This window comes from Numenius arquata, chromosome 11, assembly GCF_964106895.1.
Source record: "Numenius arquata chromosome 11, bNumArq3.hap1.1, whole genome shotgun sequence".
Taxonomy (NCBI): Eukaryota; Metazoa; Chordata; class Aves; order Charadriiformes; family Scolopacidae; genus Numenius; species Numenius arquata.
This window is the reverse complement of record NC_133586.1, coordinates 16,122,925-16,144,934: the sequence shown is the minus strand read 5'-3', so window position 1 is coordinate 16,144,934 and position 22,010 is coordinate 16,122,925. Positions and strand designations below refer to the sequence as shown.

At 39.8% G+C, this 22,010-nt stretch overlaps 3 protein-coding genes across 3 annotated transcripts in view; 1 reads left to right on the top strand and 2 right to left on the bottom strand.

Moving 5' to 3' along the window:
• Positions 1 to 1,347, top strand: part of MYO1E (myosin IE) — a 57,364-nt gene extending 56,017 nt beyond the window's left edge. Inside the window, exon 28 of the mRNA XM_074156001.1 lies at positions 289 to 1,347. Coding sequence (XP_074012102.1) covers positions 289 to 365 — 77 coding nt within the window. The 3' untranslated portion in view covers positions 366 to 1,347. The remainder of the gene's footprint in view (positions 1 to 288) is intronic.
• A 1,432-nt stretch (positions 1,348 to 2,779) lies between these two features.
• On the bottom strand, positions 2,780 to 7,791 carry CCNB2 (cyclin B2). The gene is made up of 9 exons (XM_074156108.1): positions 7,711 to 7,791; positions 6,636 to 6,764; positions 6,430 to 6,555; positions 5,856 to 6,026; positions 5,624 to 5,782; positions 5,059 to 5,295; positions 4,057 to 4,197; positions 3,372 to 3,482; positions 2,780 to 3,060 (listed from the first exon to the last, which is right to left on the bottom strand). The coding sequence occupies exons 1-9, from the start codon at positions 7,738 to 7,740 to the stop codon at positions 2,959 to 2,961; spliced, it is 1,206 nt and encodes a 401-aa protein (XP_074012209.1). The 5' UTR covers positions 7,741 to 7,791; the 3' UTR covers positions 2,780 to 2,958.
• A 753-nt stretch (positions 7,792 to 8,544) lies between these two features.
• The window catches only part of RNF111 (ring finger protein 111), a 58,034-nt gene continuing 44,568 nt past the window's right edge, over positions 8,545 to 22,010 (bottom strand). Inside the window, exons 11-14 of the mRNA XM_074155818.1 lie at positions 14,136 to 14,228; positions 13,094 to 13,189; positions 12,070 to 12,173; positions 8,545 to 11,503 (exon numbers count right to left, since the gene is read on the bottom strand). Coding sequence (XP_074011919.1) covers positions 11,386 to 11,503; positions 12,070 to 12,173; positions 13,094 to 13,189; positions 14,136 to 14,228 — 411 coding nt within the window. The 3' untranslated portion in view covers positions 8,545 to 11,385. The remainder of the gene's footprint in view (positions 11,504 to 12,069; positions 12,174 to 13,093; positions 13,190 to 14,135; positions 14,229 to 22,010) is intronic.

The following is a 22,010-nucleotide window of genomic DNA, read 5'->3' as shown; positions in this document are numbered from 1 at the left end:
CTGCAGACCTGTAAATTTAATTAGAGAGTAATTCTGTCACAGGCTCTGGCTGAAAATTACCCTAAACCACAGGTATAGCACAAGAACCCAAAAGTAATAAAGCAGTTGTAACTCTCTGTGAGTCCAAAGGCCATAGTGACATGGCCACATGTAGCAGGCTCAGGTTCTCCAAACCGTTTCTCCTCAGTCCTTCACAAGGCTTTACCAGGGTGGAACAGCTTTGCAAGGCTACCTCAGGAAGTATAAAATGGGTTACAGAACCTCATGACTTTGCCTTCTTTGTCACAGATCCTTCTGGCTGGTGGACAGGAAGACTACGAGGGAAACAGGGGCTGTTTCCCAACAATTATGTCACCAAGATATAATTGGCATGAAGTTACCAGTGTTTGAAGATGTTTGCCTTCAAGACAGTTCTTCCGAGAGATACCATTCTCAGCAGTATCTTCAGTAGAGTTGTGTATGAGCAGGAAAAAAATTACCCACAGCACAGACTTTCATCTTTTGTCTCAGAAGCATACAGCAATGGACACACTGACCAATTATTTATTATATTTAAAAGCTGGTTTTAACACCTAGTAAGAATGCTCAAACCTACCATCTCCCTGAAACAGAAAGGTGCTTTGCAGTCTGGGGCCGGGGACTTCGAAAGAGGTGTGTTTAAAATAAGTGCCTTCAGCTGAACATCAGTAACCTTTGTAATTATCTACTGAAGATAATGTTAAATGCACATTTCCTCTGATGCAGATCGTTCTGGGGAACACGTTAAGTATGCTGCTACATGTCAAAAAGATTTAGGCTCATTTGGGATATGACCATCTAAAAACCTACTGTGATGGTATATTTAAGTAATTCTGTACAGAGTTGTAACGGAACTGGTTTGTGTTTGCTGATGTGTTTAGGGACTCCAACAGGCACTAGAAGTTAAAGCAGAAAACCACGTTGTACTGTATGCTAAACAGAGTTGCCTTCTTCCAGATTTATATTATAATATGGCTGGCCCATGTTGGATTTATCTTTAATGCTCTACCTGTTATAAGAAGTGTCTTTATGCAGAGCTGTACATTTATAGAAACAGATCATATACTGTATATAAATACTGAGTATGATAGAAACATGTATGAATGTATAATGTAGTATTCCACTGTTCTTATTCATGAAGTAGTTCTACTAGAATTTTTATGCCAGGTACTTACAGATATGCACTACTCCTTTTAAACGGCAAAAGCGTTACTGCTTAAGTCCGATCGCCTCCCACACCAGAGCGGCTGTTGCTCGGCCTACAGTTATCAGCATTCATGCTTTGCCTTCTGAACCTCCATAAAATAAACCACAAGCAGCAGTTAGCTGAACACGTCTGTTTTCTGTGCAGTTTGTTACATACATAAACAGATCCCTTCACAACAACATCTGTTGGGTTTTACTGCACTCATTTCTAAAAAAAAAAAATAAATAGTAATTTCCTTCCTTTGCTCCAAGCCAAACCATTTTCACTGTGCCCAGGTGAAGTGCTGTGCATTACATTTTTGTCTTAAAAGCAGTTAAAAAACCTGCGTGTGTTGATATTAAGAAGTTGCAAAAGCTTTAAGATACAGCTGAAAATCCTGAACCCCCTCCCCTCCTAAGCCATTGCCTAAGCCTAATTTAGTTAACCCTAGAAACTCTGGCCTCAGTCCAGGGGACATCACATACACAGAAGGGATCAAGTGCCTTTTTCAGCATTCTGTTTGCATTGCTAGGCTTACTTGTCCTGTGGGAGAGAAACATCTGCTCAAGAAGATAAAGCCCAGTAGCTGCAACATTCCTTCCCACAGGGAGGGCACTGAGGCCTAGGCCGGCTTTGTAGTACTGGGTTCTTGCCTTCTACATCAGAGCCAGCACACTCCTGACCAGGAGACACTGGGAGAAAGGAGGTAATGACATCAGTGTAACTTGGAAAGTAGCTAAGGGTCTGTAACGTAACATTACTCATAGAGGCCTGACAACAAATGGGCTTAAATGAGTTATTGAGGCAGAAAAGCTGCATTACTTACATGCTTGTGTTCCTTGAGCACGCAGATACCGATGTTTATTAGAAATGAAGGAAAGCAAAATGTTAAGTGATGAGGAAGAATCTAGTTATGGTGGGTTGGACTATCCTCCCAGGTTCAGAGGCTTACTAGGGGAAGGGATTGGGGAAGAAGGGAAAAAAAAAAAAAAAACACAACAACAAAAAAGATGGGGAACAGGAACAGCAGTAAAAAGCTAGGGGTTTGGGGTTTTTTTTTTGTCCAAGTGAAGCAGGTTTTAAGAGCTTAGGCTGGTTCAAAAGGTCACCCCTATAGTTCCACACCTACAGCCCCTGCACACAGTGGTTGCATCACAGGAGTCTCGGCTCCCTTTGTTCAGGTACACAAAGACAGAGAACACATTGTCTCACCTTCACCTAAACAAACACGTACAAGGCTCAGATCTTACAGCCAGGCTACTTCTCTCCTTAAACTTGAAAGCAACAAACTACAAAAAGAGAAATCCCCCAATACTTCTTTGGGACAAGGCACTGAACTAAAGTATGTATTTAGCATCCTTTACGGTACACCATGAAAAGATGAAGTGTCTGCCTGCACTTTCTTACCTTAAGAGTGAAAACAAGTTACTAAATATAATCCACTATAAAGCCTGGAGAGTCTCATTGGCCACAACCATCAAGAATAATCATCCACATCTAACTGCAAGTTGTGTCAATCATCTAAGTCAAATGTCCTGCTTGGACGTTAGATTGCAGACATGTCTAGGGATGCCTCAGAGTCACAATACCTTTATTTCTATGTAGAGAGTTGTATTACAAATCAAGTTTAAAATTTCACCGTCCGAGTCCAAATTGTCTGTAGTAAGGCGGGAATGCTATGTACAAAGAGCAGTAGTTTTGCCTCAAAAGGCAAATGAAGACAAAGTGCATAAACCAGCAGCTGCCCGAGGTTATCATAAGAGTGACAAAGCCAGGTCCCTGATGGTGTTGCTGCTCAGCTGAGGGATTGTGCTGATTTTCAGAAGTTCGCCAGCTGCATACTTGCTCTTTACAGACTGCAAGGGGAGAGGAACAGCGTTACAAAAGATTTACACATACAGTATTGAAGTTCAGGCAGATGATTTTGGGTTAATTAGCCTGCTTGGAAAACAAGCAAACAAACAAGGTCAGAAGCGAACCAATTCACAAACTAGCAAGAGCACAGTTTGCCTAAAATGTTTTGACGTTACTACTAATGTAACATCCTCTCACTGGCTTCTTAGAATACCATATGCTCTAACATACAGAACATTTACCTAAGGAGCCACAACACACAGCAAAGGTATTTGAACAACATTGAAAAGAAGACTTAAGTAGTTATACTTACAGTGTATTTGGTTAATGACTCATTTACTTTGACCACATTCTTGGCCATATGTTTCATAGTTGTCTCCAGACTCTCTTCTGTGTAGCCCGTGTAGTACTGCTGCTTTGTACCCTGCAGTGACACGGTAAGAGATTTGAGGTGTGTGAAGTGGGGATGGCTGCTCGAGGCACTATCACTCCAGGTAGCAAATGCCCGAAGCTTCATGTGCTAATTCTGAGTGCCAGAAAATGCAGTGCCGTCAGTTTAGCTGACAGATCCAGAAGAACTCCTGTGTGCGGTGAAGTCTGGATGCATCAATGCCAAGGAACCACATGTCTACACTGCAGAGGATAAAAGAAGCGACCCTTCCAAGAGTAACCACTAGTTGAATCACAATTCATGATCCATGATACACGATTTCGTTATGTACTGTGAGAATTATGAAAATCTACCTTTATGTACAGTTCTGTAACTCAGTACTTTCAAGAGAAAAATCCCTTCATATCACAGTGTTCACATCAAAAAAGACAGTAAGGTTTCAGTGGTACATTCCTTTTTCCACCTGCAGCTCTGTATCAGGCTGTCCAGCTGTAATTTGGTCAACAGCACGACCTAAATGCAATTTTCTAAAGTAGTTGTTTTAATGGCTCATTTAAATCAACAGAAGGAAAAAACTCCTAAGAACACGTCTGATTAAAATCCTTACCCATTTGTTGCATCCCAGAAGCTTTTGGGACAAGCATAACGCAGCAGCTGCAATCTCGGAAGGACGATGGTGAACCATGTCATAGTCTATCAGTGTCAGCTCCATGAGGTATTTTGCTAGTGTATGCTGCCGAACATCAGCCTGCCAGATGGAAACCTTGTTAATCCACACAGTTTCACTTCACCTTATCATAATAACTCAGGATTGTTTATAGTATTCATTAACTGACAAAACAAAAAGAGTCAACAAAATATTAAGGTCTAGGGGCCATACTCTCTAACAGGCACTCATCTCAAAATCGAGACCAGCGTCCAAACCAGTTCAGCCGAAGTCATACGCAATTTAGACACAAAGTCAAGTGAGAGATTTTAACAGAAAACTGCAGTATTGGGCACTGCTGTGCCCAACTAGGGATACAAGTGCTCCTTCTGTAATACACTAAGGGGTGGGGGGGGAGCGTAATATGCCTTAAGGAGATGCTTATTAAAGCAGTCAGAAGTAATTCAAGAGTTACTAGCAGTCTGCTGACACAACTGAAGTCCCCTTTAAGTGTAGGTGGTTCATTCAAGTGTAATTACTGAGGTGGAAAAAAAGGGCCAGGTCAGAGAAAGCTTATCTTCTGATTCTTAAATAATACAATACTTGCACCCAACATATAAAAACTGCAACACCGCTCCCCTTTTACTAGGGAATACCCTGATCAGCAAATGAGATGATTACTCTAAAAACAAGGGTTCTGGCTCTAGGTGTGTTTGATGTACTCTAACACCACAATGACTGCCACTAAGCCTGAACACAGGCCCCGGTGAATACAAACCCCTACTGGCACCCACAGCGATGCTGGCACATTACTCCACACGGTGGAGTTCCATAGCCAAGTATTTCTCGATCCAGTATGTAAGCAGAAAGCAAGTAAGATCATATGCTAAAAATGCCAGAATCGATCCTGGTAAGACTTTATATGTATGGGAAAGTTCTAGACAATGAGGAGAAAGTACCCACCTCCCCAGCTTTTGATGCTCTTCTTAAGAAGTGAAGTGGAAGAGGTCTTCCCATACTGAAGTTTAACTCTTTAAGAATCATAATCTCCATTTCCCTAAGTTCATCACTGGTGTAGGCGTTGTCAGTAATGTAAACAAAGTCATCTACACATGGACACATCAACTCTTCGTATTTTGAAGCTAGAAACAGTGCTGTTACACCCACCAGCTGAAGGGTCTTACGAGGTACTGGATGACTCTACAATACAGGAATTTAAAAAGCAGACGCCAAAGTGTCAAATTCTAGATAAACAGATTCTAATTAATCAGTTTAAATACCAGCATGACAGTGCTCATTCTTATAATGTAAATGAGATCTGACTTTGAGTCAGAAGTATCCCTATAACAACAGGCTCAAGGAGGTTCGCAGCCTCAGAGTTAACACTGCATCATACAAAGCTCTTAAATAAAGAACAGATTTTGTAGGTTCTTAGATTTATAAAGAAAGGATAAATCCTAAACTTTAAAAACACAGTCATTGAACAAGTCTCCTAATCCAAATATGAGCTGAATAACATCTTACTTACTTGTAAGAAGCGATCTAGAATTGCAACACACATATACAGTGTCTCCTGCATAAGTCCGAGTCCTGAGTGGACCTGGACAAGCCAGTCAACCAAAAGTGCACGCATACACCCATTGAGCATCTTCCCGTCAAGGTAGTGCGGGCGGATCGATTGCTGCAACTGTTGGAGAAAGAGCTGTGTGAGCAACAAGATTATCACTCTACTGCAGAAGCACAGGCTCAGTATGTCATACCTCAAGCTCCCTCAGATACAGATAGATATCTTTCACGTAGTCACTACACAGCTGGGGATTCCTCCAGTCCTCGGCATCAATGTCTTCTACGTTATTGAGCAACATGTCAGAGAATGCTTGGCACAAATCCTTCTCTTGCATAGATATATCCATAGGGACAGGAGACGGAACCTGAAGAACAGATCATAATGCTTACATATCTACTGCTTGAGCTGCAGTGTTCCTTCATTTCCATGGTTTTCCAGTTACTAATACAATTTTTCTTAAGCTGAAAGAAGTTGAAACTGAGCTTACGTTCTAGCGCTGCAAGCCTTCACCAAGGTGCCGTACAGACAGAATCAGAAGATCTAGTAATTACCAGCTAAAGCAGAAACTTCATCCCGTACCTAAACGGCTAGTTCTGCCACTTCAACAGTAGCATTTAGGCACAACATACATTAAACCAAAACCTCAGTACAGAGAGCATTGCTTTTTCAGCAGGAAAGTGAGATACATCTACAGACAAGCAATTCTGAAGTCAGAGCTCTAAGCTGCAAATCAAGTTAAGAATCAGAATAGTATCATTAATTTCTACCTTTGGAACACCGGTTTCTTTGAGTGTTTGTTTCAGAGCAGCTGGAGGTTTACGCAGTGCAATTGTATCTGCCCTCTTACTAGGTCCTTTCGTAGGCTTTATGGATGCTTTGGAGCATTCTGTTTTCTGTAGTGAAAACAACTACTATCAGTACAGAACTAGTAATTCACCTTTTCCTTATAGATAGATTTCAAATGTTCCTTTACCTTAGTTGTATGCGTTCCTCTTGTTGCAACTTTATTTCCGATTTCTTCCAAAGCAGCCCTTTTGCCAGCAAGGTGAGTTTTGGCTTTGCTTTTAAGTTCAGCACCTGCATTCTCCATCCCTCTAGTGACCTAAAGCAATAAAATAGCAACTTAAGAATCACAGACCAACTTTATTTAATTCTCAGATGCCTAACTCCATTATACACGTACCACCACTGTACGGGTGTACCTCTGTATCCATTACTTAACCTGTTTTTATTTCCTACCTGTTCACACATGCTCAGAGGAACTCTCCTCTGTATAGGTTTCAGACAGTACCGTACTCTCAAACTGTGTCCCGAGACTAGCGCAACGCACCCCACCTCGTTCTCCATCACTGACAACTTTTTAACGTGAGAGTGCTTACCTACTGCTGAGCTATTATATTTACACACTCTGTAACTACAGCAGCATTCCCATAAAGACGAACAAAGCAATTTCTTTGTTACGCACATACCATGTAAATAAAAAAGTCACGTTAGGCATGCAAAACATGAACGTCCTTCGTTATGCAAAGAAATCGCCAGGTTTCAAGAGCGTCTCAGGGAGTTTAGTTTAAATCGTTAGACAGCGCGCAACAGACGCTCCCGTATTCCGTGCCTGCACCTCCCCGTTAAGTTTCTCCCTTCCTCCCACCCCCGCTCCCTGCACACCGAGGGGAAGGAGCGGGCGGGCCAGGGCCAGGGCCAGGGCCAGGTTGGCGCCGAGGGCGGCCCAGGCGAGGCGCCCGTGCGGCCCAGCCCCCTCAGCACCACCGCACGGCTCAGACCGCGTTCGGGCCCCTCTTCCCCCCCACAGCTCCGCTCCGGCCGCCAAAGCGCAGGGGGGGCTCCCGGCCAGTCCAGCGCGGAGAGCCACCGCCCCCCCACCGCGCAGAGCTCTCGCCGGCCCGTCCGCGCCGCGGCCCCAGTGTTCAGCTGCCTGAGGGGAAAGAGCGGCGGGGCCTGTGGGCGACTCGCCCCTTCCTTCCCTTGGGCCACCTCCCCAGTCTTCCACGGTCCCGTCCAGTCCCCCTCCCGGCACACGCAGTACTCACGGCAGCGCGGCGCGGCAGCAGCATCGCCATGGGCGCGGAGTTGAGGGGAGGTGGCAGCCGCTCGTAGCCCTCACAAACGCGGTAACTATCGTCTCGCGCCCCCACGGTTCCCTTTAAACGCTCTCACGCTCTCCTATTGGGCAGCTTCGTAGGATGCACGTCCTCGATTGGTTCGTCTACTCAGGGACCTCCCAAACAGGAAACGGCTCGAACAACATCCGGCAAGCAACAGGAGGGGGGTGGTGGGGGCTCGCGGGCCGGTGCAGGTGTTCCCCGCCTGTTGAGGCCAACCCAAGGTCGCAAAACAAGAGATTTTACCTTGAAAAGCACATCCAGCTGTGCCGCCTATCGCGAAAAATACCGGCTGGGGAGAGTTTGGGTAGTTAAAAGCCAGCTGGCGCCTGCTGTGGGGGGGGCCTCGTGGCTGCACCCGGGGGACCCAGGCCGAAGGGCTGTGGTTTTAAGCTGCCCGTGGGTGCACCAGCAACAAGCTACTGAGTCGGTTGAGTCCTGAGAGTGAGAAACTTCAGCTCCACAGTAGCTGCCTAAACTGAATCACAACTCTTCTGCAGTCTGCCCCATGGGCGTTACATGTTTGCTCGCCTATGCATAAGTTAATATTTCATATCCTTCATAAGGGCCATTTTCCGGAATTCTTAAGTTCCAGCTGGTTCTGTTTATCAACATATTTAACTGTGGGTAGATGTTGATCCCTTCACCGAGAGAATTTTTTCTTGGACTGCAAGAACACCTGTAAGAATACAGATCAAGACTTCAAAAGGCAAAATGAAGCAAAAGGAAAAAAACCACACACTTGCGTAAGAAACAGATTTTGAATGATACCAGTCTAACATTTTATTTATTGCATACAAAAGGATTTCTTTTGACAATGGAATTTTATATGAAAAGTAATTTGATGCATACTGTTGAGAATCTCATCTTCAAAGTCAAAGATGCTGCAGAAAAACTTAAGGCAATGCATCTAAGCATATAAAGCACAGTAAGTGGTGGAAATTTTCAAAAATCAAATGCCTATTCTTTTTCCTTCCCTTAAATTACGGTTAAGTCACAACTTTCTGGAATAGAAGTAGGCTGCAGCTTTATTAGCCCCTGCAATAGCATGTAAGATCAGAACACTGTGATTCCTGGCAAATACCTAAGTGTTCAACATCACATTACAATGTTATGCATACATTTAAAAGCAAGACAATTATCAGTAGCAGTTATAAAACAAGTCAATTCATGGACCACTAAAATACCTCTAAGTACCAGGCACCCAAATCAGGTGCATAAAAGATTTCCTAAAAACAAATAAAATAAAAATCCCCCAAACCTGTGCTTCTTTGTCCTGTAAGGAAGCCAAAATAGATTCTACCGCACACCCAGGGTCTCAGTTATTTCAGAGGCCCTGGGGTTTTTTGTCCCATGTCTCTCAAGTACCTTCTTGGAAACGTTTAAAAGTGAGTATCATCAGACTTCAAAGCATCAGTGGTCAACTAACTTCCCTCCTTTTCAACGGTCATCGAAGGACAGAAAGTGTCTGTTCAGTCCTTCCAGTTACTTTTATTCATTTGGCAGCTTCAGCTTCATACTCACTTTCAGTTTCCTACAGCTATAATGTTCAAGAAGCTTTAGCATAAAACCATGTTTTGAAGCAGTCAAATCATGTGTTGCCTCTCCCCCATATCCCCCATTGTACAAGCACAAAGTGGTTTTAAGTTCAGTTTTAGCAATGCAATTAAGCTTGAAAATGTCCATTTATCACACATGCTAGAATAAAATTTCTCTCCACTTAAAGCCTCGGTGCCAGAGGTGTTAAGTTTGTTGCCAGCAATAGATACTGCACTGGCAAATGCTACTCCTAACAGATTAAAAAAAAAATTAAAATAAAAGGGAAGCAGCTTTAACCAGACAAAACCAGGCATCAAATTAGATAAGGTAATATTTATAAATGGATCACTTTTTAGTGTAAACATAACAGTTCATCTTCTAGGTTTACTGTAAACCATTGTACACTTAATCTGATTATGAAAGACAAAGACAAGAGAAACTGAAGGTATTTATTATTCAATCCACTTACAAAGCAGGTGGCTTAATGCAAGCTTATTGACATGTTCATATACGATCCCCGAGGAACATCTTTTCCGAAGTGACAGTAATACTGTCTCAATATTTCTGCACATTTGCATTTTGCAATATTGAGCACATTTAAATAAACTATAATCTATCATATGTGAAAGAATGTTTATGAGCAACTTGAATCCTGACGTGGATTAAAACCTCCTCCAAAGGCGAAATGTTAGTACATTATAACTTAATTCTATATACTATATTATGCAGCAAATCTTAACTATAGAAAATATTTCAATCAGTGATGGACTGTTGGTAATTTATAAAGAGGGAATCTATGATCAAGGCAAAAACTAGGTAACCACATAATTTGTGTCTCATTTTCTACAGAAATTTACAGGCTTTCAATTTACTAATGAAAAATAAAACAAGAGACAAGTGGATTTAGCTAACTTTATTAACGTTAAAACTAATAAAAATCCCAAGACAAGCCTGGAATCCTTAGAAGTTCTATGAATGCATGTTAATCTGCCGCCCACCCCCACCCCACCCCACCCAAAAAAAAAACCAACCCCAAAACCACCAAAAACCAAAACCCTGCAGCTCTAAGTCCTTACTGAATGGTTTTATATTTTAAAAAAAAACACCAAAACAAAAAACACAAAAAAATCCTCAATGTGCGCAGATACTTCAACTCAAGTTAGCAGAAGACCAAACAGATTCTAAGCTCTTTTTCCCTTTCCCTAATTCTTTTAATCTGCAAGTATCTACAATCCAGCTAACCGAAATCAACATTTAGTGTTCACTAGAGCTGTTTCACAGCAGCAAATATTTAAGTTAGGGATTCAAATTTCTAGACATAGGAAGAAAATGATAAATACAATCTGAACAGCAGTCTAAATGTTTAATATTGACATTCAAATATATCTGCATTGTGCTGAAATTTTAAAAACGAACACAAAAATCTGAACAGACAAAAACTCTGGTGATGAGTATGCTATATGTATCAGTCAAACTGAATATAGTTCATATTCTGTTCCCAGCATTAAGGATGTTATTTGACTCAGAACTGATATTGTAAATATACAGCAGCCATTGTTCCTAATTAAGGAATGTCTCAATACATAATATTATCCTTTTCTAGATGATCTTTATACATTTAAACTAAAATATATGATCGATTAAATTAAGGAATCCGAGGTTAGTAATGAGTGAAATCATACTTTCAAAGCTCGATACTATGTAAAACAAACCAAAAGAGACCACACAATTCTACTTACTAAAGCAGCTAATCTTGCCTGCAAGTTTGGGGTCACAAAGCCCATAATATGTGCAAACAAATGCAATACAAGGAACCATGCAAAAATACAGTAATGAATTAAAAAAAAAGTAAAACCTAAAAAAAAGTTTTATAAATACACTGAAACTCAACTGTCTTCTACATAAACTGTAGGTCTAGCATTAGTTGTACCATATAGCAGAGCCAGCACCCTAGGTTCAATGCTTCCAAATCTGCGCAGGTAAGTCATGCCATCTTTGGTTGACTGCAGTACCAGGAAGGATGAGAGGGAGCGAGAGGGAGGACAAGAGTTCTGGAAAGCGCTGTCAACTTTCACTAGGCAGCTGAGCCTCAATGTCCACTCTGCAAATGGGGCACTTCTTGTTAGTAATCAACCACTGATCTACACATACTTGGTGGAAAAGGTGCATACATGGAAGGCGCCTGTCATCAGAACAGAAAAACATTCATGTTAATAAAGCATTTCCATATCAACATACCCATTGGAAAAATGGTAATGTGGGTTTTTCCTATCGAGCTGTCTATTCTTTTTGCATGTATGTTTTTCCACAAGGTTCACTAGCCTTTCCAGTTGAACCTGCATTTTGTCTAGTTCCAAGAAGAAATGGATATGGGTAATGAAGTCAAGCATCAGCTAAGCTTCTGCTGTATTACACTGATTTAAACCTGCTATAGCTTAAGGAGCATTACTCCAGAAAAATTTAAATTGACAGCCCTGATTAACTCAGGGTATCAGCTTGGGGTCATGTTACCAGACAGACAGTCAGCTTATGGAAGACCAGAAAAGAGCCTACATTCTACCCAAAGACAACATGGACAGAACAACGTGTGTTTTCAATTGCGACTTATTTTACTTATTGGTTCAATGACAGATAGTCCTTAATTCTGTTAACCTAGGGAGTACTGCAAAGAGCAGTGTATCATATTCAAGTATGGTCTCAAAGCCTGAACATTAACTTCATACTCTGATATTCAGTGGTACTATTTACCTGACATCTTCACCTTCCTCCAATATAGACAAACAGATGGTGCACTTTTCCTCTGTATCTTCTTCTGTTCCTTCCTCCCCATCTTGTTTGCAGTGCAGTTTCCTCTGTGAGAACCAATCAGTTGTTACCTTATTAGTAGAGATGACATTATTGACAAACTGAGTAAAATCTGTTTTTAATACATATTCAACACATACTTCTTTGAAAACATTTCATAATATTTATTTAAATGTATTTGAACCAAAATTAATGAAGTACTAGCACCTGGACCAAAAATCACAGGACATTTCAGATTTACTTAACTATTGTTAATTACAAAAGTCTACAGGACTGTGAACATATTCATTTCATACTGTTGCAACCAGTGCTTTTACTTGTGGTCTATGTATAAATATCTTCGTTTCATTCACAGAGGAAAAAAAAGTAAATCCTTTCAAACCTACTATCTTCAGTCAGTTTTTATCAAGTGTGAAAGAAAGCTATGTAAATGTGGATGAGATTCTATATTATGGTATAATAAACTTCAACTGAGAGACAACTTCAGTTGCCAAAATTCTGTACTAGATTCAGAACTTTCAAGTGTCCCACAGTCTTCCTAATGTGACCAGAGTAAAGGTTAAAATGACACATACCAAGTAGGTAAGCATCATGAACAATGTATTGCAAAAAAAAAAAGAAGTCTCACTTTATTTGACAAGTTCTCACTGAAGTCTGTTGACAATTTAGCTATTCCCAACAGTTATTTCATTGCTCACAAGGCTATTCCTAACTGCTGGACAAGTTATTTAATCATATCAAAACACTTGTTTATCACGTAACAGTAGCTCTTTATCTACGGACCAAATTTTTAGTTTTATTTGTGAAAGAAGTGGCATTGTGAGCTTTGCTTACAATTCTTGAAATTGCAGATACAGAAAACATGCACTCTTTGAAGCTGGTATTTCTGCAGATTTAAGCTAAATGTAAACATTATTACATTTTCAAAGAAATATTACAGATAGGCCACAGTTTGAGAAATCCTCACCTTTTTGTATTTATGTGGATATGTGCATCTTTCTATAGTTCCCTGTGTTGCTCCACGATTAACATTGCCTAATCGTTCCTCCAAGTGAATCAGCTCCTAAAAAATTATCAAGGAATAAGCAGTGTAAGAACTGTTATTTCAGCTACCTTGAGCAAATATTAATTTTGTTCTAATCCTTTTGCAGAAAGAGAAACTCTCAATTCCCCACTTAATTCAAATTCAGGCAAAGCAATAAAGAGTATGTTGTGTGGGAAAAGTGATGGGTTTCTGTAGAAAAACCCACACAACACTGCCTGGTATTTTAAGTTATAGGGAAACACTACTTTACTACTAAAAATAAGTAAGAAATTGTTTGTCAGCTAGGAATGGTTATCAGTACATCCACATGTACTTGTGTGTCTAATGAGGAAAATGCAATTAAAATGCACTATGTAAATATTTGCTCTCTAACAGTTATTAAGGCTTAGAAGAACAAAAAGTTGCTTAAGTTGAAATAAGACTGATTTATTTTTCTCCAGCAATGAGTTTATTAGAACAATGAGATGTCACTGAAGATGTTTTCAGTGGACTAGGTCATTAACTCTCTGCATCTGATACCTTCTATTTTCTCTCTGTTTTTTTTTTTTTTTTTTTTTTTCTTCCCTCAGTTTCAGTTCCTGCACTACATAAACAGAATAGCAGTGTTAAAGTTACCAAGCTGCACCCTCACTAGGAGGGTCCTGGCACAGTTATTCAGATTCAGCACTACCTTTTACCAACGTATCATGTGAGTACTGCATCCTCCTAACGAGGCTGGTGGGCAGAGCGACATGTACTGGCAGTTAATAACCACCTACACCTACATTGTCCAGGGCACCTTCTGCTGACCAAGTTTTCAATGTGCTTTTATCCCAGTTCATGATAGTGAGGTCATTCTATAAATAAAGTGTATTTTCTTTATGATTCTTTTACATCTATATATAGAACTAGCTCTACCATACACCCTCCCCATATTCCCTCATGACACATTTTGACATATATCTAGATTTATTCTATTACAAACCTCAAAATTGCCCCTGAAAGGGCCTCTGAATGATGTTCCATCCAATCCCGATGAAATGTAACGGATGTGAGGGTAGCCCGCCATGTCTGGTACCTATTCAAACAGCAGACGTTAAGTTAAACCTATTCAGAACAGTTTCAGCATCTTACTGTTCACTTTGTAAAATTTGAGATCCTTTTGCTTTTATTGAATGAGTTATTATTTATACTCCTCAGCTTGAGCATACAATTCCAACTGACGGCATAACACACCACCACTCTGAGCTCTCTAAATATAACCAGAAGCAAAACAGAAGTGATACTACATCCTCTATTATAATCTCTCCACATCTGCATTATGTATTGCTTGGCCTCACTTCCCAAGTCGCAAAATCTCAACCTACTTTGTATGAAATGCCATAAACATCTACCTACTTTTGTAAACACACCAAAAAGCTACGTGTGAAGTTTATAAAAAGGACTTGCTATGGATTCTCAAATATAAGTTTTTGATATCACAGCAGAAACAAGGCTAACAGTCTGGAAAAAACAGCCAATATCCTTATCTTACCCAAAACAACTGAACATCTTCAGACACACTTCAAATTTAGAGGCAGGTAAAAAAAAGTAACACTCAAAACTCTCACCTAAAGTCACAGGCAACTCTACACACACTCTGTATTCAAGCATCCACTGACTTCCTTGCATATAAAGAGATACAAAGCAGTGAACAAAATAGCGGTGTCCAGCAACAAAACACCCTACAGGCACTTCAAGCACCAGTACTTTTCATACAGGAAAGCAGAAAAGTAGTTAAAATATCAAGGACCACCTGCACAGCAGGGCTTCTGCATGCTATTTTTACACCCCCCCACTCCACCCCCATGAGTGAATAACGATATTGACTTTTTGTCAGAAACATACGAGCAGCTATCTTTAATGAACAGGTGAAAAAACACCCCAAATGATCAGCAGATTCAGATTACTTAACTGAGCTCACTGATATGAGGACTGTAAGCAGCAGCTCATTCGGAAATAACAGTAAGTACTTGGGAAGTAGTATCTTCCTTGTGCTGTCGGCTGGTAACATCTCTGCTGCTGCTTCTAACAGCTCAAAATTCATCTCATGAGGCTGTCAACAAGTCAGACATGCCAGATACTATTCATGAAGTCAGGTACTCATGTGTGGCTTTTCTTATTTCCAGCAGGCACTTCTAAGCTTAATATATATAAAGGTGTTAAACTGAATTAATGCATTGTGGGAAAGCATAGGCCTAGACAAAGTTACTCCATAACATAGCAGACCAATAAGCTACCTTTCTATGTTTTTCAAATCCAGTCTGGTATCTAAAAACTGACAGGAATAGAAAAGATTTCTCTGCCCTAAATATTTTTTTCAGAAAAGAAAAACAGAACCTGATTATTTTAAAGCAATTTACATGGTGCTTGTCAAATGATGACCATATAGGGTCACAACCTACAGATATGCCACAATATTAGTATTAGATTTTTACAAACCAGAATAATAGAAACCGAAGATTTAACTTCCAGAATCCTAATACAGGAGGTGCCTCTCTCATAAGCAGCCTAAATAGCTGTTGGTCTGGTACTAATCAGAGCTGGAGATGGGAAACAAGCAAGACAGGATGACTGCTGCAAACTCCAACAGCATATCGATTTAAAGATCTAAGTTGTTATGCAATATGCAGAGTGCATTTACAGAGATTATATACTAACACACAAATTCAATATGATGACAAATACAGAATTTTATCACAAGATAGGTATATTCACCTGCATGCCTAAACATTTCATGTAACATCTGTTGGTGTCACAGGTCTTACTGTTTGACAATATAAACTGTGCCTGTAACAAAGGAATTTGGAAGGGTGCATTAAAACTACAGTAATTTGTAAAAACTACATTGTAAGAAATCTGTCTTGGGTAATCCGTGATTTATGATCCATTTTCCACTTAAGCATGTAATTCTACCTTGTCCTCCAATTACAAAAAAACACATTTAAAGAACTAGGTCACTCATGCTACACTATGAACGTATTTATTGTCCCAGGTTTTTACCAGGCACAGGCCTGGTTGGCATCATTTGCATGTTTCCATTGCCTGTTCTTAGATTGTGAATCGATTGCCTCCACTCAGAGGAAAGGAAACTCCTGACCAAACCGTACCCATGTCTCAGGAGTGACTTTCACTACTTGTTTTTTTGATTCACCCGGATTTGAAAACAGTCTGTTGGAAACAATGCATCCAACAGCACAGATACTGCATCCCTACAGGAGCTGTAGTCACAGGCGTATTGCTGCAATGCATTAATTACAGTTCCAATTGCCTCAAGGGTCAGAGTACATGCACCTGGACAGGCCTCCCATTTGGAACAAATTCTGCTACCGGAGACTATTCAAGAAACCTACTAAATTGAACACTACAAAACCAACAAAGAATTTCTCAAGAGTACATACCACAACAAACTACTGAACTTAGAAAACAGAAATATTGGGTGGGACAATACATTTTCATGCTAATAAATAGGCCTTCATATTATCCTCATGGGGAATGGCATAACACCTCTGCAAAATTATCTGAACATACATTATGTACAGGCTCTTTTATATAATATTGTGAGAGCACAGCTTACATTTCTGGCCAAGTAAAACACTGTATTTCAAAAAAACATTTTTGTAAGAAAAAAAAAAAAAAGCTCCTTTATGCCTGCAGGAAAAGCACTCTGCTAACATAGCAAGATTTTAACTGATTACATTTGTGACTACAGCCTGGAGGAAATATGGGCAAGAGAGAACTATCAATAATGCCCAACCAAGAGCAGTCTAACCAAAATCCCTTTGACAGCTTCAAACCCAAGTAGAAGATTTCAGCTCTCTTGAAATAGCTTCACACACAAACAGAAGTATGTTTTCAGTACATTTTCATGTTGAACGTAAGAAAAAGGGAAAAATGAAGAAAGTAAAGAATTAAAGATAATGCCAGCTTGCGCTAAGTGCTTGTATATACTCTTTTAGATACAGTCAAAGCATAGGATATACTTCAAAGCAATATACTCTGGGCCTGCAAATTCCAGTACAAGTTTGCCAAGAACTGTTCGTTTCCTGCAGAACAAGTTATCAACTGTTTCTTGTTTTGCATTTTCTATTAACGCTTCCCGCTACCACAAAAATTTTCAACAACTAAAAAATTCAAGGCTAAGTCGGAACCATTTATAACAGAAACATTCTGAAACAATTTGAAACAGCTAACCTGCGGGAAAGATTTTCTTCCTTGCTACCTTCCTTTAAACACCTTCCATCTTTCCAGGATCTTCTTGCCTTTCAGTTGCCACAGTCAGTGAAGAGATTCTCCCATTGCATGGTACTACTTGTCCATCCCAGCCTTTTAGTCAATGGTTCACATAAAGTATGATCTTCATACATATTAAAACAAACCCAATCAATAAGCTTATCTGGTTAACTGCTTAGGTCCACATCAGTACTCAAAATGAAGTAAAGCTGATCAATTAAAATCTTAATAAGCCAAATTCAAACATGGAAAATTTGCAATTTTCATAGAGAGACACCACGTGAAGGAACAAGTAATGCGAGCTGCATAGCTAAAACCTAACTGTATGTGTGTCTGAGGGGAACGTAAAATCAGCACTCTTCAATAGCCTATATTCTACAAAAAAACCGAAGAACAGTAATTCAAGTTTATATAAAGAAAAAAACAGCAGCTGCAATACAAAAGTCCATTTTCTTATTTGAAAAATGCAGTTAAATTTGATGCAGCTAATCAAGGCTATTTCATGTCTAAAGTTTACCTTGAACTACTATTGCTACATTAAGTTACAGCCTTAAGCTAAGTGTTTGGATATCTTACAGGAAGTTTGTTAGCTTTTTTGGCATAGAACAGTTGAGTCTCTTAGAGCTGTGATGTCTGGGGATCTTATTCCGACCAGTATACATCTACCATAACGTACTGGGACCTACTGGCCTATACCTCCAAATCCCTCCCAATTCTTACAATTAAGTATAAAGATGGCTTTAACCACTCTGAGTCATTCAACAGTTAAAGGAACAAACCAGTAAGGCTCTGAAATAGAAGGAAAATGGGGGACAGCACGTGATAGCTGGATGTATAACACCTGAGAGAGGTTAAGTTACCATAAATAACTTTATTTTTTTTTTTTAGTTATGATCCAGAGATCTCCCTCTGACTGGCAAGCTGCAGTTTAGGTCCACTGCTAAGATAAGGAGTCTTCTCAAGGCTTGCATCCACCCTACGGAGATTTATTACACCATAACTAGCAAACTGTAAAGTCCAGATAATTTCCCCCCCTGAAATTCACAACCAACAGGAACACTATTCAAAAGGCAGAAGAAAACAGTCAAGAGACTGGAACAGTACATCCCAGGCTCTTCTTTGATTAACAGGTAGCTGAAACAATTTGAAACGCATGTATGTAGCCTCCATTATTAAAGAGATGTTTTATAAAACAGAAACTAAAAAAACCCCACCAAAACCACAAAACAACCCCCCAAAAACACCTACCACCAAATCCAACCACTATGCATAATATGATCTGAAAATTGTATCTATGACAGCTATGCATGTTCTAAAAACAACAAGCTGAACAGAACACACTATCTGTGGCAGGTTTGTTGCTTCAGTTTTGAATACTCAAAATCCCAGATCAGTTGTAGTTAGTTATTGACCTAAACAAGAGTACAATTATACTAAGTTAAAAGGCACAACAGGAACACTGCTCACTTCAAGTCTACATTCCATTTAAAATTTAATTATCAACTTAGAGCTGAAGAGATTTTGTTTTTCTTCTTTGATTATGAAGAGGGTAAGATGGAAAGGGGGAGAAACAAGACCTTCTAGTTTTAACCTTCCACCCCACCATTAAATGACAAAAGGGAACAAATCAAATTCATAAAAATAACCCTTTCTTTAAAAGTGCAGATTTAAAATATAAAGCACTGATTTCGTAAAGTGTCTTAGTAACAAACTCGTATTCAGAGCAAGTTCCTGTTTCAAAGCTGAACTAAATTACATTTTCTCAATGAATGTCTGCAGACTTTTGAAGCTTTATAGCAAATAACACATTATTCTCCATCTTTCTAATCCTTTCTTATTTTTTGAAGCCTGAAAAATGTTAGAAATATTCTCATCTTTAAAATTACAAAAAGTAACTGATTTTATAGCTACATATAGCTGGACATTCAGGAAAATGGAAGTCCTGGTTTCAGCTGGGAGAGCACTAATTTTCTTCCCAGTAGCTGCTGTGTTTTGGATTTATTACGAGAATAACATTGATAACACATATTGCTTTAGATGTGGCTAGGTAATGCTTATCTTAAGTCAAGGACTTTTTCAGCTTCCCATAGAAGCGCAGAGGGTGCATGGACAGGACAAGCTGGCCAAAGGAATATTCCATACCATAGACTTAACGCTCAGTATATAAATGGGGGTTGACTGGGGAGGGCAGGAATCTGCAATCGCTGCTTGGGATGGGATGGGCAATCGGTCATTGTGTGGTGAGCAATTGTATTGCACCACTCATTTTGTATATTCTTTTATCATTATTGTTATTATTTTTCTCTTCTGTTACTGTTCTATCAAACTTTTTCCCTCAACCCATGAGGCTTCCTTTTTTCTGATTCTCCTCCCTTATCCCTCCTGGGGATGAGGAGTGAGTGAACGGCTGCGTGGCCCTGGTTGCTGCTTGGGGTTAAACTATGACAGTGAGACACAGGAGAGATGGCACTATAGAGAAGGGACCATTTCAGGCTGTCCTCAGGCCAAATTTAGAAACATCTGGAGATTTCTGTTTGTACTTTTCCCCTCCAGATTTCAATACAAACTAGGATGCCTTTTCTCTCCTGAAGCAACAGAAGAGGAGGAATTCTGCTTGTATATGCATTACAGCCATAAATATGGTTCAGCTAGTCAAAATTACAGCTGGTATATAGTTCATTACAAAAAAGTTGTGTTCCTTTTAACGTACATCTCAGTTTATTAAATTACAGAAATTCCCATCCTGTCTACCTAAATGTCATAACTGGTGCTGGGCACTCTGAGACAAAAAGCAAACAGTGCCAAAAGAGCAGCCAAAGCCCCTCAGAGTAAAAAGAAACTGAAGTGGCATATAACAACAAGCACCAGCATCAGGTAAGAACAGAGGAACAGAAAAGCCTCTGTTTTTCTGTGTCATCCTTATGTGATGTTTCATAGTTATGCCATGCACTGATTTTCAGTTGGTTTTTCCTAAAAATGTTCAAGTTTGCAGAATGGATATTTGTCCAGAATGGAATCCATCGTAAAAATCACTTTGACAGAAGATCTTTCTTCAGCATGTACATGGCATAAAAGCAATAACCATGGGAACACAAACTACTCTAAGCCAGGGTCACATGTCAAGTAATTGTGTTAAATCAAGCAGTGAAGCAGCGTAATCCTTGTGTACGTAGATACAAAGGAAGCTCTTTTAACTGCTTTTAATCAAGATTCCTCCTGGAGCAACATTTAAGCAGGTGAAAGTTTCTTCAACCAAGCTAATAGAAAAAGAGATTTTCTTTCTCCCACCCTCTATTTGGACTGTCAAAGCTGCTGAACACTAATTACCTCCACCAACATATCTTCCTTGTTTTGTCTCCCTGAGGATTAAAACAGCAGTCTCCACTCAAGCACTGACTAGATGAAGATTAGGTTATCTGCAATCCAATTAAAATCTGAAATTGATATATCAGAGTACCAGTGTCGTTAAAGCCCAAATAATCCATTATGCCCTTTACGGTCCGGCAGTAGTTTGAAGGGGGTTTAGTACTCCAGAGCAGACAGGAAAAGTGCACACTGGTTATAGGGCAGCATGCTATTTCAGAAAGAGGATTTAATATAAATTAATTTTTTAGTTGAGCTACTGCATGAGTTACTTTAAAAGCCACCTCCCCTCTTCCCTCCCCCCCAAATAAAGAATGGAGAACATCAACATTTGAGGACATCTGCATCAAGAATACAACTCATGAGCCTTGTAAATTGCTATTTAGTACCTTCTGTACTTACTGAAAGAAAAAAGCACTCCTCATAACATGAACCACTCAGCAGAGGGACTCTAATCACAGTTCAGACTCTCCTCCCCTGCCCCTGTTCCTGAAGTTACAATAAAAAAACCCAGGTGACAGCAGCAACTAATCTATTGCTCTTTAATAAAAACTGAAATGGCACTTTTGCTTAACATCCAGTTGTTAGATGAAAAACTTCACTGACTACTTGCTCTATAGTCGAAGTCAATTTTGCTGACAGATCTGCTGTACTCTCACATGCATGCAAATGAAGAAAGCTTTGGCTTTCATTATTGCCATAGAAGGGGTAGAATCATTAAATGCATTTGTAATGCTTTGAACTCATTGTATATATAGTATATGTAACTTGTAGCAGTGCTCTAACCTGCCTTTACGTTCTTCTAGTGTGTAAACTGAATACACTTCAAATCAGTCTGAGAATAAGAACACAACTTCAAAGTCATAACACTCAATGTGATCACAGCAAGGCTCAAACCAGACCCCCAACATTTGAGGCAGTACTGCTTACAGCAGTCTGTGCACTGTACAATGTGCTGGCAGCACAGTGCGCACAAAAACTCAACCTACAAACAACTTCAGTTCCATTTCATCCGGAGATTCATGAGTTACTGTTACAGAGATTAGACAACCCTACACAAGCACACACACAAGTTTCTGTCAAGTTAAAGAACCCTATTGCATCTGACACCTTTATCAATTAGTAGCAGCAGTTACCAAGCAGTAGGGCAAGACTCCCTTAAGTATTTTATCAGACATTCAGGAAATACTTCTGAGGATTCTCTATCACAGCTTTCTTCCATTCT